Below are 16,857 nucleotides of genomic sequence, written 5' to 3'. Positions count from 1 at the left end.
GAGTCATGCACACGGTTCACAATGGGGTGTGTGTTTGTGTGTGTGTGTGTGTGTGTGTGTGTTTGTGTGTGTATAGCTCTGATCGGGCCCAGTGTCACGTCTCTTCCCATCTGTCACATGAAGGTTATTTCTGAATGGAGATGCAATCGTCCGGTATTATAAGAAGGGGGATTGTGTGTGTGTGTGAACCTGCGCCCATGTTTGTGCGTAATGTGTATGTGTGTGTGTGTGTACTTTCCAGTGCCTGTGAATGTGTTTGTGAGGAAAAGGAAAGTTTTTACCTGGATCACATTTTTTGTCCAGGGAGGGGTTGTGCTTGATTGTCTTGCTTGTGTGTGTGTGTGTGTGTGTGTGTGTGTGTGTGTGTGTGTGTGTGTGTGTGTGTGTGTGTGTGTGTGTGTGTGTGTGTGTGTGTGTGTGTGTGTGTGTGTGTGTGTGTGTGTGTGTGTGTGTGTGTGTGTGTGTGTGTGTGTGTGTGTGTGTGTGTGTGTGTGTGTGTGTGTCAGTAGATTGCATACATTCACTGTTGTGTTTGTCTTGCTGTATCTTGTTGGTGTAAATGGGAACACCGAGGAGAGAGGGGAATAATCCCTCTGTATCTCTTTCTTCAACCGACTGGAACATCGCTCTCGCCTCTTGCTGGCGAGCACACACAAACACACACACACATACAATACACACACTCATGCACACACACACACACACGCAAACAAGCACACCACCCAACCAACCATGAAATCGTAATGTCAGACCTGTTAATGCCTCTAGATAGGGGAAACCGCATCCCTGCGTGGTCCTGCTCCTCACACACACACACACACACACACACACACACACACACACACACACACACACACACACACACACACACACACACACACACACACACACACACACACACACACACACACACACACACACACACACACATGGAATAAACAGGGAGCTATCTGGCTCTCTCTGACGATATTATTCTCCTCAGTTGTGGCTCGCTGGTGGATTTTTGGTTGTTTTCTCTGATATCTGCTACAGACCATGTTAATTCTCACACCCTGGGGATGCAGCCTGCTTCAAAACATAGTTGTATTTGGATGAAGTTCATATGGAAATTTGTATTCACAATGCAACGCCTGCATGCACGTTTATTCCCAAACCTCGTGCCCAGTTACATTTTGTGGTTGTAATCCTCTTAATTGTATTATATATATATATTATAACATGTATTAACACAGTATGACCTGCCCGGTCATTGGGCCTGTTTTCTGAGAGGCAATGCTGGGTTATGTGAGTCATAAACTGGGCAGTGTTGATACATTTCTGATGTTTTAATTAGGTATACAAATGTTATGCATGTACATTGGCCGTATATAAGCAAACAGCAAGCTTTTAAAACGTATAGTTCAGGTTGATTTCCTCCTCCAGTACAACTAAATGCATATTTTAACTCAGAAATAGTTTGACTTATGGACACTTTATGAAATTGGCTTGCAGTATTTGAGGTGAGTTGTCGTACTGTTTAGTTACGTTTATCACTATATTCTGCTTCTGACAATAACTGTCGCATTTAAAAAATAAATAAAATAATGTGGATCTTTTGATTACTAGTTCATCGGTTTGCCTTTTGCACTTTCCACTAGCAATTATTATTTATAGTTCTCTCTCCATCTCAGTATTTTTACATGCAATACAATTATATTCCATAAAAGACACAAAATGCACAACAACAAGGTTAAAGATGAATTTGAATAATAGCATTAATTATTCCAGAAAGTATTGCCATCATATTGTTTTTGTGAATGTACACACACGTCAACATTGTCTTTACTTCCTGTGTCAGTTAATTAAATCCATTACTAAAACATGTTATCTATACGACCATATTTCAGCATTTACTCCTACAGGATTCTGCATTTATCGGGTGTGTTTTAAAAACATCACATTTTAGTTTGACCTGTAGTAATCACACAGATATGCGGCTCTAATGGAGAATGTAGTCACTCAGTGTAATGGAAAAGTACGATATCTGATGAACACCGGGAACATCATGCTCTGTTTATTTGTGTGTGTGTGCGTGAGATTGGTTGTGCATATGTGTGTGTGCCTTCACATCACTCTATGTATCTCTGCAGTGTGTGTGTGTGTGTGTGTGTGTGTGTGTGTGTGTGTGTGTGTGTGTGTGTGTGTGTGTGTGTGTGTGTGTGTGTGTGTGTGTGTGTGTGTGTGTGTGTGTGTGTGTGTGTGTGTGTGTGTGTGTGTGTGTGTGTGTGTGTGTGTGTGTGTGTGTGTGTGACAGACACAGAGTTCCACAGAGAATCACCCTGTCAGTCTCCATGTCTCTCCGTCTCCCCCCCGGTCCCCCTCTCCCTCGCTGCACAGATCAGAGAGCTGACACATGCCCTGATGTCCTCTCTCCCCTTCTCTTTTCTATCTCTGCTTCACTCTCTCTGTCTTTCTTGCGATCGTAACCCTCTCCCTCTGTCACTCACCCTCTCTTTCTATCCTCACATCCAGCTTCCTCCCCGACTATATCAGTGGGGATTTTGATTCCATTACTGCCGAGGTCAAAGCCTTCTATGCAGACAAGGTGAGTGGCACGCAACCTCTCATGCCTACAGGTGTACACACACACACACAGAGAGACAAACAAAAAGTAATAGGACTGAATAACTCTTCCATCTTTAGCCTGACTTGACTCCTAACCCACCTTGATGTGTAAGTAACTTGTAAGAAGTTGACTTTTTAAAAATGCATTGAGGATTTGCGCTATACTCCACAAAGGTGAAGACTTTTCTGTTTCATGGTTTATCCACTAAACATCAAACACACCTGAACCACGCCTGTATCTACCTGTAGCTCATTATAGGACGCTTATTTCCAGGACAAAAACAATTTATTGAAGGATTTTTGTGTGATGCCGCTAGAAACTGTCTGCCATTCAACAAAAAAAAACTTCGAGTGACAATGACTACAAAGACATCTTCTTACAGTGCAGTACTGGAAAGCAGTATAATTTACTTGGAGCATGGCTTTGTTTTCAGTATGCTGCTGCCTTAAAGGTAACAATGATATACAAGTAGTAGCTGGTGATTTAGTTGTAAAAGTTACTTGTTAGTAAGGAAACACATTCTCTCCTCCATTTCTGAATAATCGTGGCATATGCTTGATCATTTAATGGTCTGATTAAATACAAGTATTGTCTGAGTATATATGGGTCAGTTATTTAAAAGGCCAGGTTGCAACGTAGGAAGTTCAGTTGAAATTGTTTGAACTTTTTTGTCCAGATTGATGAGGATTATTTCCATTTGGAGTGTCGCAGGGTTTCGGTGCTGACATCAGGCTGCCTGAGTGGATAAGTGACTATACAGAATTAACTGGGGTTTAATGGCTTGTGTGTTTGAAGCTCTCCAGGAGTTCCACCTGCAGCGGCTAGAACATGCAGACTGAATCATGAAAGTAGGAACCGGTGCTCAGTATGACATGGCTTCAACTGTTAGTGCACTCAAGATGCATTTCGACCCAGTCCTCAAAAGTTAGCTCTGGAGGTGGTCCGAGTCGCAGCTTACAGGTATAATTCACCCCCTGCTGAAACAGGAACAGGCTAATTTTAACCTGAACAAATAATATATATTAATCCCATCATGTGCAAAGACCAATTCCCTTTTGAGCTTTCAACTTCACATCAATCATCTTACATTTGAACACAAATGTAATAGTGGAGCTTGTTAGGAGTGGTAACACAGCAGGAGGCGCCGCTTCACCTTTAACTACAACTACAGATCAATGCAGTTGTTAGATGTTGGAGGTACAGTATTAACATTTCTCTCTACATACATTTGAACATAAGATGTTAATGTATTTTATCTGAAGTATACCTCAACAATCTAGAGTTTTCCTATGACATCTCACCATTGTCCAAGGTCATGACCATAAAATGCAAATTATTCTATGAAGTGGACGAGATGAGGCTCTATTCAATTCACCTAAGGAAGAGGAAAGACAATCTAGCTCCTGTATGCTCTCCTTGTTGCTTTACTGTGATCAGCCTCGCTTTAAAACCCAATTCATACAGTTTAAAATGCGGATCCTATACTTCACCATGCACACACTAGCACACACACGACGTACATACAAACACAGAGATATGGGTGGCCTTCATCTGTGAAACCTTTTGTTCCACTCTCATCGTTCCCCGCTTTCTCTGCAGCCATCTGTAATAAAAGTATTTTTTCACAAATGTCATACAGGTTGTCTTAAAAAAAAAAAAAAGACTTTTATGGTAATGCTTAAGGCGCAGAACAATGTGAACGTTTGAGGCGGTCCTTCAGAGATTTGTCGGAAACGTTGAATAATTCTGCATAAATGGAAGAGAGAGAAACGGAAAATATCGGCAAGGGAAGGCGAGAGAGGAGGGGAGGCAGGGATGGAGGAAGTGAGTGGGTGTGTGTGTGTAATTGTAAAGTTGGTGTGTTTCAGGAGAGAAGTGACAGTATATGGAGAGGGAAGGAGACAGAGGCAGAGCATGGTTGTTTACCTGCATGCTGTAGTTTAGGGCCAGTGACTGGAACCTCTACATTATTCAGCAACACAGTGTCAGACAGCCAGACTAAAACACTGATTTATACCTCTCCCCATCCCCTATCCCTTATCTCTGCCTGGGTTTTGTTATCTACGTATATATGTACATCCATCTGATTGGGTTTTGTTGATTCCTGTGTTTCCATTTTTCTTTGTGCGCAGGGGTGCAAGCTGATAGAAACAGCTGACCAGGATCTAACAGACTTCACCAAGTGTCTCGCAATCATGGTGGAGGAAATTCAGAGACGACAGTTGCAGGTGAACTTTACATACACTCAAATATTCATACATAGTTGATTCATCCCTGTCTGACATTAGATTTTAGTAAATGCACCTATTTGTTTCCCTTTTGACGGTAGATGACAAAGTGAATATGACTCGGATTTCTGTTGTATGTATAAAGTCAAAATCAGGAAACTGTTCATGCTAACTTATCTTAGCATAAAGACTTAAATCAGGGGCAGGCCTGGCTCTGTCTAAAGGTAAGAAAAGCAACTCTAAAGCTCATGAATTTACACATTATATATTGTTTATTTAATGTAATTCCTGTATTATGTTTCAACCAAAAGCAGTGAATTCCTAGGATATCGATATCAAAATCCTGTCTTTTAGATAAGCTGTGTTACTATGGTTGAAATGAATATTATTAAGAGGACTTGCAGTAGTTGTAATACAGGGCAAAATGAATATATATAAAACACTCCTCTGCCTCGGATTCTGATATTGTATTGCCTTTGAGCAATGCACTCAGTCCTCAGGTTCTTCTAAAGAGCTGCTCAGAGGTCAATAGATTTGGACTGCTGTTGACTGCAGGCAGATCCGAGGTGTGTGTGTGTGTGTGTGTGTGTGTGTGTGTGTGTGTGGTGTGTGTGTGTGTGTGTGTGTGTGTGTGTGTGTGTGTGTGTGTGTGTGTGTGTGTGTGTGTGTGTGTGTGTGTGTGTGTGTGTGTGTGTGTGTGTGTGTGTGTGTGTGTGTGTGTGTGTGTGTGTGTGTGTGTGTGTGGGCGTGTGTGGGCGTGTGTGTGTGTGTGGGCGTGTGGGCGTATTGACATGAAGCAGCGTGCTTCTGCGAAAGACCATGCATGCTCACTCTACATTCCCTGAAGAAATAAGTGTTGAGAACAACCATCGCAGCCACATTTACACCTCAGTGTAAGAAAACGTTTTTAGAGAGTACTTGTCCATGGACAAGTGAGTTTGGCAATTTAGTTGTCCGAATAAATATTTCACTTGTCCATAGCTATACTTTGTGCATGCTGCACCTATTTTAAATATTATTAAATATCAACATAAAGCATACAAGAATATGGGTTTCTGTAACTAAGGTAACATTTTATTGTTTATTTTAAAACAAAACAAAATAAAAAGCACTTATGGCGCATTTCCACTACACAGCCTCGCTCGGCCCCGCTCGGTATGGCTAGGCCTCGTTAGGACTGGCTCACTTTATGCTGCGTTTCCATTACAGTTTAGTAGCTGGGGCAGTATCTATAGTAACGCAGTGTAGGCGGAGCCGTGACGTCATCTTCAATGAGAACCCCAGAAAAACAACATCAGCCGTTAGCTGTTAGCACTCAGAGCTCACAGCTCCTCATATATGTTCAGAAACTAGACAAAAGTTAAACAAGTACAAACCACAGACTGCCTGTGTCATGGTGAATACAGTCGCTGCTTTATTTATGTCTGTATAGGCCGTTGTTGTGAGTGTGGACGGTCGGAGCATATACTGCGTTAGCTTAGCCAATCTCCATTTAGAAAACACGCATTTTAAAAGGTTTTTCGCCTGCCGTCTGTCTGCAGACTTGACAAAGCATTAATTCATGGTTTTTTACTAACCGGTATCAGTATGTTGTTACTTCGGCATCATTTTGAAACGTGTATTACAATTAAATCACGGTCAAATATGTCCATCTTGTTGTAGTTGTAGCCCCCTTGCCAGCGATGCTCTCTCTAGTTTAGCATACTCAGCCCGACTCAGCCTCGTTGTCTCTGGCCCTAGACCCACGATTTTATGAGGCCAGAAAAACCTGTGAATTAGGACCCGCCGGCCGGTACTAGGCCAAGTGGAAACGCAACCAAAGACGGGCCGCTGACGTCACAGCCCTCTTAAACCGTGCTCCGCGCTGTAGTGGAAACGCGCCATTACATACTAACTAAGCACTTATATACTAACAAAGCACTGGCTTATATAAAGCCTGTTGAGTAGCACTTAAAATGTTTTGGCTCTATGAAACCTGATGTACTTATATGATTCTGTTTTCTTCAAGTTTGTATCTTCTTGGTCGAATGCACTTATTGTAAGTTGCTTTGGATAAAAGCGTCAGCTAAATGTAATGTAATGTAATTTGTACATTTTTGGCAAGAAACATGCTATATAAGAATCTTCCTCTTGGGGCCACTGGAATCTTCTTCTTCGGCATCGAATTTTACATTTTCCCACGGTTTTACGACACCGCTAACGTAAGTGAGCGGTAAGATTTGACTGCATCACACATAGGGATGGGGATCGTTTTAACGGTACTACTTCTTTTATCGATCCGGTCCTTTAACGGTACTCTTATCGGTTCTTTTGAGAGAAAAAAAAAGGCAAATTAACTAAACAAATTGTAAATAATGTGAACTTACAGAACTGTAAAAAACTATTTAAAAAGTATTTACTGCAAAAATACAGTGGTAACGAGCAACACAGTTGGGGCATACAGGTATGCTGCAAAAGGCCTAACGGTTCTTCTGGAGGAAGATTGAGGTTGTGCTGGAACATTACGGGACATAATGTGTTGTTGTTTAGACAAATTGCTTTTTCGCACACTGCACCTACACAGAAAATGTAGATTTTGGTTCGCCCGGATCTAAAATGAAATACTTTAATCTTGTTGTGATCTTCTCCAAGTGTAAAGCATTTCCTATCAAAAGGATATCCGAAACTCTGAAATGATCCGCCAGAGTGAAGCCCCGTGCCCAGCCATCTGCTCGAGAGCCACACACACACTGATCTGAACAGAGATCGACTCCATTCACGCTCCCAAAATGTCAGCAGAAATGAACAGCATGTACATCACATGAGGGACAAAATGCAATATAACAAACAGTTCATCTCTACTTTCCATAAATGCAACAAACGTAATTGTTAGTGTCGCACAGGAAATAGTTTTGTCTTTTAATCCGTGCCTGTATTTCTCTCGCTCTTTCTCTTTCTAAATCTCTCTATTTTCCTCATTTTTTAAATGTGTAAGCGGCCTGCTGAGTGTTGCTCCAATCACTTGCGAGAGGCCCAATCACTTCACCTCTTAAAGTTGATGAAAGACCACAGGGAAGTGTCTTGCAGACACACAAAAAAACACTTAATCTCACACATAATGCGCACGTGTTGCCACATTGTGCATTTAGTTTTTCCGCAGGCTTTAAGAGAGGATATACTTTTTGACCTTCTCTTCTATGGACCTTCTTTATTTTGTCCGCAGCCCGGCTAATATTTACTCTGCCTTTGAACAGACGCTGAGTGTTTGTCCGTCCTTCTGCTTGCGAGAGATAGCAGCTTGGCAATCTTTTTCAGGTTCTATAAGAGTTGCTGATGATGGCTTTTTTGTTTGTTTACCAGGATTTGTTTGTTACAAACCATTTGCACTTTTCATCCGTTCAACACTTTGTGAATATATACATACAAGCAGAACTTTTGGAATCATTTTATTCCTCCTTTTCTCTTTCGCTCACCTTCACTGATTTCCACCCACTTAGCCTCTTTAAGTGAATTAAACGCATGGATGAAATAATAACAGGGTGATTTGCAGATTACTGAGCATTGTGCTTCTGTTTGAGCTGTTTAAGATTCATCATATTAGCTGAAGGTTTTCCTCCACACAGCTTAGCGCTCATTTTAGAGAATTTATCTCGTTTCGTGCTGGGTGAAATCCAAAACAATGGTATCAGAGGATTATGTTGGGTGGATGAGTATGTGTTTGTTTGTGTGTGTACATATATATCTATGTGTGTGTGAGGATTCAGAACCTGTTTACATCTGCTTGTGTATGTACGTGTTGAAGTGTGTATGGATGAGTGTGTATTAGTCAAGTTTCCAGCTCATAGAGTCCTGTTTGGAACCCAAAAATGTGTGTGTGTGTGCGTGTGTGTGTGTGTGTGTGTGTGTGTGTGTGTGTGTGTGTGTGTGTGTGTGTGTGTGTGTGTGTGTGTGTGTGTGTGTGTGTGTGTGTGTGTGTGTGTGTGTGTGTGTGTGTGTGTGTGTGATAATGGTGCTCGTGCAATGTCTTGGCCTTCTGTATGGCTGTGTGTATCTTTACTGAGAAGCTCTCCTAAAACCAGCTTCACACTGGACACTGAGCTTCCTTTTGCTCTGAGCCGTGTGTGTGTGTGTGTGTGTGTGTTCTGTGAGTCTTCTGTGAGTCTTCTGTGTACCAGTTAGCTTCTCTCCTTTTGCTTCACTGTTTCAGGCGTTAGCAGTACTACGTTTATCTTTTTCTTCTATGGTTATCTGTGTATCACCCTTAAAAATATGGATATGAGTTTATTGTCAGGAGAGAGTACGGCCTGGATCTGTTGAGCCAGCTAGTTAGATTCTCTTCATTCAGCCGTGAGATTCCCCTTGCCCTGCTTGTTTGAGTTTTTTTAGCAGACAAACATGAAATAGGAACACATAAAAATTCAAACAGTTATATATGGAGTTTTATATGTGTGGCGGACACAACAGAAGTGGAAGATTGAGCAAGCTAGTGGCGTCCTGAGATGCTGAACAAAATACACTTTTTTCTTTTCCTTTAGTCATTGCTCCTTGTTCTCTTGCAGCTTTGAGTCCTTCCTGCCGACTGGCTTTGACGACTGGCTTAAAATTTTGAAAGGACTGATGCTGATACTCATAACTGTTGGTAAAAAACCTTCACTGTTGCCTCATACCTCATATAACAAAGGTGGGAAGATAAGAGATACATTTCGGAGATGGTCTGATGCATGGACAAACCTGTCAAGGAGTCAGACTTACTAATGCTGTGTTGTTTCTGATCTTTTTGTATTTAATGTGGTCAGACTTTGTAAAAAAAAGTATCTCTTCGGATGCTCCCATCTGTTTGAAACATTTTGATGGATTTAGAATAATGCACTGAGTTTTATTGTATTTTTTTTACATTTGGTAATTTGTATTAAATGACATGTCGATTCTTTGACTGGAAGATAGTTGTATTTAACTTCATAACCTCACTGTCTGTCTAACTCTCTCGCAGAGGGGAGTGTGTTTACCAAGTGTTGCTGTTTACAGTTTAGGTGAAGCCTCTGCATGTGGGGGCGTCAGCCAGATGTTGAAATAACCACAATCTTTCAGCACTTGGTTTTCTTTTAACCCCATTGCTTGAGGCAGGAAGTTAGCTACGATGCATCCAGTTAGGGAATTACCCACTACGTACAGTATAGATAATGATATACTTATTTATATAAAGAGCCTAAGTACAAGTTTGATCCGAGCACCTGCTGGATGATGTAGAATACATTGAGATAACAGTAGGTTGTTGTTGTTGTAGTAAAGAGGAAATTAAAATGCATTTAAGAGTTGCTAATTGATTCTGTTTCCTGTGCTTTAATTAAAAAAAAATCATGTAATGCATGCTCACACACACAGAAAAATGTCTGTTACTGTAACAAATAAATATAGCCAATGGCTTATTAGTAGCTTTTGTGGTAAAAGCTGAACATTCTCAAATTAAGAAAACATAAGTAAACATCTATATTGTCTACTAATGTTAAGCTGCAGCCTGCATCAAAAAAGTAATACATAGTGAATTTACAACTTAAATTGTGTGTTATTGTTTTTGTATTTGCAGTTTTTGGTTGACGTGAAAACCTTGAAGTGTAGTGAGTGTGAGTGATGGTATTTGTTTGTTTTCCTGTGACAGTCGTCAGCCTCTGACAGCGCCTCTGCCCTGCGACTCTGTCAGGTTTCAGCCTGTCAGCAGGGCCACTGACTGCTCCGGGACTTTGTATTAGGGAATAACTGCTGAGAGCTGTACATGTTGTATCTTAAGAAAACTGCTGGCCCAAAAATGAAAAAGAACCTTATTTTAGCTCTAGTTGCAGGAAATGGCATTAGTTTAACCCTCCTATTGTCTTAGTTTCCCCCCCCCTTACTTTGGTATTCGTGGTCAAATTTGACCGGTCCTGTTTTAACTGCTATTACATTAACACAAAAACCATTAATCATCACCCAATTTCATTTAACACCCTTTCAAACTGTAAATATTGTATCAGACTACTGGTATACATGAACAACTGCAGTAAATATACAAAGAATAGACACTGAACATGTGTTGCGTGTGCCAGGTGTGATCCATGTGGGGGGATGGGCACATAAGAGCGGGAAATGTGTCAAATTGTTTCTGTGTGTTGGTGGGTGTGTGTGTGTGTGTGTGTGTGTGTGTGTGTGTGTGTGTGTGTGTGTGTGTGCCAGGTGTGATTCACATGGGGGGATGGGCACATAAGAGCGGGAAATGTGTCAAATTGTTATGTGTGTGTGTGTGTGTGTGTGTGTGTGTGTGTGTGTGTGTGTGTGTGTGTGTGCCAGGTGTGATTCCCATGGGGGGATGGGCACATAAGAGCGGGAAATGTGTCAAATTGTTATGTGTGTGTGTGTGTGTGTGTGTGTGTGTGTGTGTGTGTGTGTGCCAGGTGTGATTCACATGGGGGGATGGGCACATAAGAGCGGGAAATGTGTCAAATTGTTCTGTGTGTGTGTGTGTGTGCCAGGTGTGATTCACATGGGGGGATGGGCACATAAGAGCGGGAAATGTGTCAAATTGTTATGTGTGTGTGTGTGCCAGGTGTGATTCACATGGGGGGATGGGAACATAAGGGGGGGGGGGAACACATCTAGAGTATGTGTGTGTGTGTTTTATCTGACCCGGATGGTTACTAATTCCTTTTCTTTATAGCGGTCATTTTTGGCCGGGAACACCATGGGTGTTACAAAGTTGACTAAATCATCCAAAATTCAATGACAGTGGTGATCCGCAATTTGATATGTTCAAATGTCTACTGTGAAGGATATCATAAAGCCTTAATGCAATCGAATGTAAAACAAAAAGGTTATGATTGATGAAAGTATTAAATCGGTCAGATTTACAGGATCAACAGGAGGGTTAAGTAATCCACTTGATTTTCAGTTAACTTATTCACCTCTCTAATTCAAGACACTGCTTTTTACCCTCATTATAATGGCCTAAATGCAGTGTATGACTCAGCACTAATTGTTTATCTGTCCTCCCTCTCAGATCTTTTTAAAGCTCTTTGTCCTTGCTGTTTCCTTCTATTCATGGATTCCTATCCCAATGGCATTAGTGGTGCTTTTGTTTCTTTGTTGAATAAAACGCTAGGAATGTTATATATTTTTGCTATTGTCAACAAATCCCATAAAAAGATCCTAACTAGTAATCTGTATCTCATTGTCTTCTGATTTCCCCAGCCTGTATGTGGCACTCAAGCTCCTTAGTTCATACTCAAGATTTAACAGGGTTATCTAAAATATGAGTTATATTTATCTTAAATATAAACAACAGTACTTTACAAGGTATAAATGAATAAGTCACCCAGTAAAAGAATGTGACTGCTGTGTTGTACTTCTACATGTCACAAAAAATAATCTTGCGTATCACCTGATTTACTCACCAATGATCTTGTGTCTCATTTTTTGGTTTGTTTGTTAGTTAGCAAGATAGGATTAGCTTCTGGTGCATAGCGCTTATATTTATAAAGCTCTTAAGCTGCTTTATTCACTCATATCTGCAAAACATACCCTCACCAATGTGACACCCATCCTCACCAAATGTCACAATAACATTTGTATGTGCATGAAGAAGAGCTGCACCATACTCCATTACTACAAATAATATGGAAAATATTCTAGTTGAAGTCTATTTCACACAGCTTTTTAGAGCATGAGTATGGCTTTTCTCATAAAGTTGTATTTATTTTACATTTTCGGCATATTCTTAGTTTTTCTGCTGTCATTTTTCTATATGGAAACAAACAAGAGCATTCTGTCAGTCCAGATTATCAAACCCTGGCCTGTTGTGTCTCGTTAAATTCAGTTTTTCTCTCTAGGTGGATGCCATAGTGACACTGGGAGGTCTGGCTGGCAGATTCGACCAGATAATGGCCTGTGTGGAGACCCTGCACCACGCTCTGTCCATGACTCCACTCCCCCTGCTGATCATCCAGGGGACCAGCCTGGCGTACCTCCTCAGACCCGTGAGTACTCATACACACACAATACTCAGCCTGAGCATGCACAGAGAAAACAGTGTGCAGAGATGATGTCCTGTCCATCAGTAACATTACACTCTTCTTTGAGCTACTAAGTGGCAATTTTTTCAACAGCTGTAGAGAAATAGAACTGAAAAGTCTTTATATATTTGTATAGGAGCCCTAGGATTAGCATTAGCATGAGTATTGGCTATTCTTCCTTGGTTCCACATAATATAAGTACACACATTTACACACTATAGCAGGGGTGGGGAACCTTTTTCCTCTCAAGGGCCATTTCAATTTTTTCAACATCCTCCGAGGGCCGTACAAATGATTGACCTCTGCTTAAAAATACTAAAATCACAGCCCATTCATTTCGCCTTTCTTTCATGCTGTGCAAAAAAAAAAAAGAAGCAACCTCTTAATCCAGATATCTTACCATGACTCGCCCATGCATGCACGTGCACGGTGTGGCATGACCACCACAACAGAAATATATGGACACAAGTTGTGTGCAAATGTATTTAGTTTCCTATCCATGTGGACATGATTTAAGTCGGGGGGGGGGACCTAACCTCCTCCCGGGGGGTCCGGGGGGCATGCTCCCCCGGGATTTCTTTTTTTTAAATGTTGAAGTTAAAAGCATCAATCTGGTGCACTTTGAGAGCAACATTAGGAGATCTATGGATACATCTCTCAACACCCATATGAAACAGAACTGTAAGCAGATTTCTTTTTCTTTATGGATATTTTACAAATCACTCCCCTTTCAAACTGTATTCTTGTTTATTAATAAAAACTTTTTTTTACTGTCATACAGTATAGTATTTTATACCTGTTTACTTTATTCTCTTGTTTTTTTATAACTATAATGATCATATACAGATGTGCCTTTACCTCACTGGTTGTAGAAAAAGCTTCTTATATTCATTAGCATAGCTAGCTAACCAGATGCTAATAACAAAGAAGTTATTGACTGTATGATCAGTATGACAGATGAACAGACACAGCCATGCACAAACTGCGGCATGTGTACGGCTCCTTATGGGTACTGCAATTTCTGAAGTGCCGGAGCGACGTTCTGATGCTCTCCGTCAGAACTGCACCCCTGTCAGACGAGACATATACCACGTGATGACACGTTAGGCTCGTGTTGTGTTCAAGGACCCTGACCTTGGCCAGGAAAAACTCGCTTGTTTAATTCTTTTGCGGTCTAGATTTCTTTAATTTCTTTCTTTTTTGCGTGTGTTTATAAATTACCTCGTATACGGCCCGGGGGCCAGAGGTTCCCCACCCCTGCACTATAGCCTCATCAACAACAATTCATCTCATATAATTTACAATCAGGGATTCATAATCCTTCAAACAATTCCTCAAAAATGAATAACACACTTACTACCAATCAAATCATTTATGAGAAACATGCTGCAGCTATCCTTGAATTTGAAGTATCCCCAATGTTTCACTTTACATACATGACTTATTATAGCTGTCTGAATCACATATAAAAACTACACACAGATTTTATTTCCACCACTAATGTTTCTGCATCTCCTTGCCTTTGTAATCACCCACTCTCCCGTCCTTCATTTTCTGTACTTTCTCAAAACTCTTCTTTTCCTTCTTCTGTTTCCACCTTGATTGGAGTGCAGAACACTTTGTTTCATTGTTAAGTAATCACTTCAAGAACAGCACACACACACACACACACACACACACACACACACACACACACACACACACACACACACACACACACACACACACTCACACTCACACTCACACTCACACTCACACACACACTTCTCTGCTCTTATGGCGCCCCAGTTTGCTGGTGTGCATGATAGAGAGAGTTTCTTTTGATGCTCCCAAATAGTTTGTCCTCGATGCCACTCTCTCATGCTCCTCAGTTGATTGAGTTTACAAGTGGGCCGAGCCGACGCCATTTGGGACTCACACTGTTTTTTGTCTTTCTTGCCTGTGTTGTTTATTTGCAGGATCTTCCGGACACATAATAACAGTCACACTTCCTGATGACACCTTGTAGCATGTTAAGTAAACCTTTCTCTCATGCACCCCCCACCCCCCCCCCCTACAGCTTGTCATTATTCCAAAGGCGCGTTGTCATTTGCTGCTTCATACCTCGACACCTCCAATTAATCTTACTTCAGTGAGGGTAAATTAAGCTCGTTTGTCAACGCAGCTCCGATTCGCCAGCGACTGATGAACGCAGATGCCTGTACATGAAGGTGAACGCAACCTTGGAAAGACCCGGTGCTATTTGTTCACGTTACATCTGTAATGGAAGTGTTTACAACTTTTGCCAAATATCCTCACCACCTGTATTTCATGCAATCACGACTTTGTTACGTGCTTAGCTTCGGGATGTGGAGTACCAATGGATACATACAGAAACACACACAATAAATTAAGACTAGGTATGTGCATTTTGCAAATCTGAATTATTTTACCTGAAAGTTTTTACTTACTACTTATAAAACCAATATGTTGTTGTTTTGCATGTTTAAGTTAAAGACATGATTTTTATTTAATCAGTGTGTTTGGCTCCTGTTGGAGGTGTCACTGTGTTATTATGCTCTCTTGGGGAAATATGCATAAATCTTGTGTTTCCTATAGCTGGCTCAGGGCATTGCATAATTCTCCTGTCTTATATTAAATGATATGCGGTGATACTGCGAAGGCTTGTTTATTCTGCGTCCCTACACGACAAGGAGATGTTTTAATCAGTCGAGGTCTCTAGGTGATGCTAAATTTACCTTAATTTAAATATAAAAGAAAAGAAATAAGTTGCTCCGGGTTCATCTGTAGTGTTTGTTTCTCTCTTGGTGGCTCTGACTGCTTTATTGAGTCTCTGTCGCGGGGGCCAAGCAGACTCACATTGACTGAAGTTGGTATCGGAGCCCCTGAAGATACCTGAGATAGCTCCCTGTGCGGTGGGACATTCACAGCGCTGTGTCAGGCCAATCTGTGCCATAAATCACTCTCTAAGCACAAACGCACCAGCTTGTTTACCCGATGCCCTTTTGAGGAGTGAAACTTGTCAGGGCAGGAGCTGATTTAAATGATAAAGTGTGAGCTGTGGTGACTCATCCCAAGTTAGCACAGATGTGGCATTTGAATAAAAAATGAAAATATATGAGCTGAAGAACTGACCTTGGATGGTCTGTTCTGGACTGATATGCATATGTAAGTGTAATAAATGCATGACAACAAAGTAGAAGTCTCAACTTTGCCTATAAACAACTTTGCAAGAAACTTGAAGAATATTATTGAAATATTCGTATTTATAATTTTCCAAACCAAGTAATGACATGTTTTCTAATGTTGCTCTCGGAGAGTAAGGATGAAGAATATATTTAGAAACCCAAGGACAGGTTCGATAGTGCCTCTAAAATGACACCAAGTGATAATCCTGACTTTTAGGTAAAGATTTGTTTTAAGATTTCAAGAAAAAGTTATGCTACCACTTGTTTGGATATGTTTAACTGGGTTATTTAATACATCATATATCTCATTAAACTAGATAAGAACATTTCACACAAAAGATTAAACCCCCTTTCACATTTAGCATTGTCGTTGTGAGCGTTTTAGCACGACATTAGCATTTGGCCAAAAGCAACTGTGCTGAAGAGCAGCATCAGCACAGATGTTTTATGTTTCTCATTCCTACAGTTCTTTAATTACCATGAACATAAGCCTGTTGGTGCAGATCACACCACCTACACAAGCCTGTTTTATTGCAGTTATATAAATATTTTACAGCAATTATTTAAATTGGAAGTTAAATCTTCCACAATAATGTCTTATGTCTTAACACACAAAGGAAATATCGTGGGTGGGTGTGTGTGTGTGTGTGTGTGTGTGTGTGTGTGTGTGTGTGTGTGTGTGTGTGTGTGTGTGTGTGTGTGTGTGTGGTGTGTGTGTGTGTGTGTGTGTGTGTGTGTGTGTGTGTGTGTGTGTGTGTGTGTGTGTGTGTGTGTGTGTGTGTGTGTGTGTGTGTTTTCCCTTCTCTCTGTTCATCACA

At 40.9% G+C, this 16,857-nt stretch overlaps 1 protein-coding gene across 3 annotated transcripts in view; it reads left to right on the top strand.

Moving 5' to 3' along the window:
• tpk1 (thiamin pyrophosphokinase 1) overlaps positions 1-16,857 on the top strand; it is a 62,106-nt gene that overhangs the window by 22,590 nt on the left and 22,659 nt on the right. For all 3 annotated transcript variants that reach the window (XM_034132629.1, XM_034132631.1, XM_034132630.1), the window contains exons 5-7: positions 2,512-2,584; positions 4,738-4,833; positions 12,669-12,815. In XM_034132629.1, coding sequence (XP_033988520.1) covers positions 2,512-2,584; positions 4,738-4,833; positions 12,669-12,815 — 316 coding nt within the window. The remainder of the gene's footprint in view (positions 1-2,511; positions 2,585-4,737; positions 4,834-12,668; positions 12,816-16,857) is intronic.

This window comes from Trematomus bernacchii, unplaced genomic scaffold (assembly GCF_902827165.1).
Source record: "Trematomus bernacchii unplaced genomic scaffold, fTreBer1.1, whole genome shotgun sequence".
Lineage (NCBI taxonomy): Eukaryota > Metazoa > Chordata > Actinopteri > Perciformes > Nototheniidae > Trematomus > Trematomus bernacchii.
This window is presented reverse-complemented; position numbering and strand designations above follow the sequence as displayed.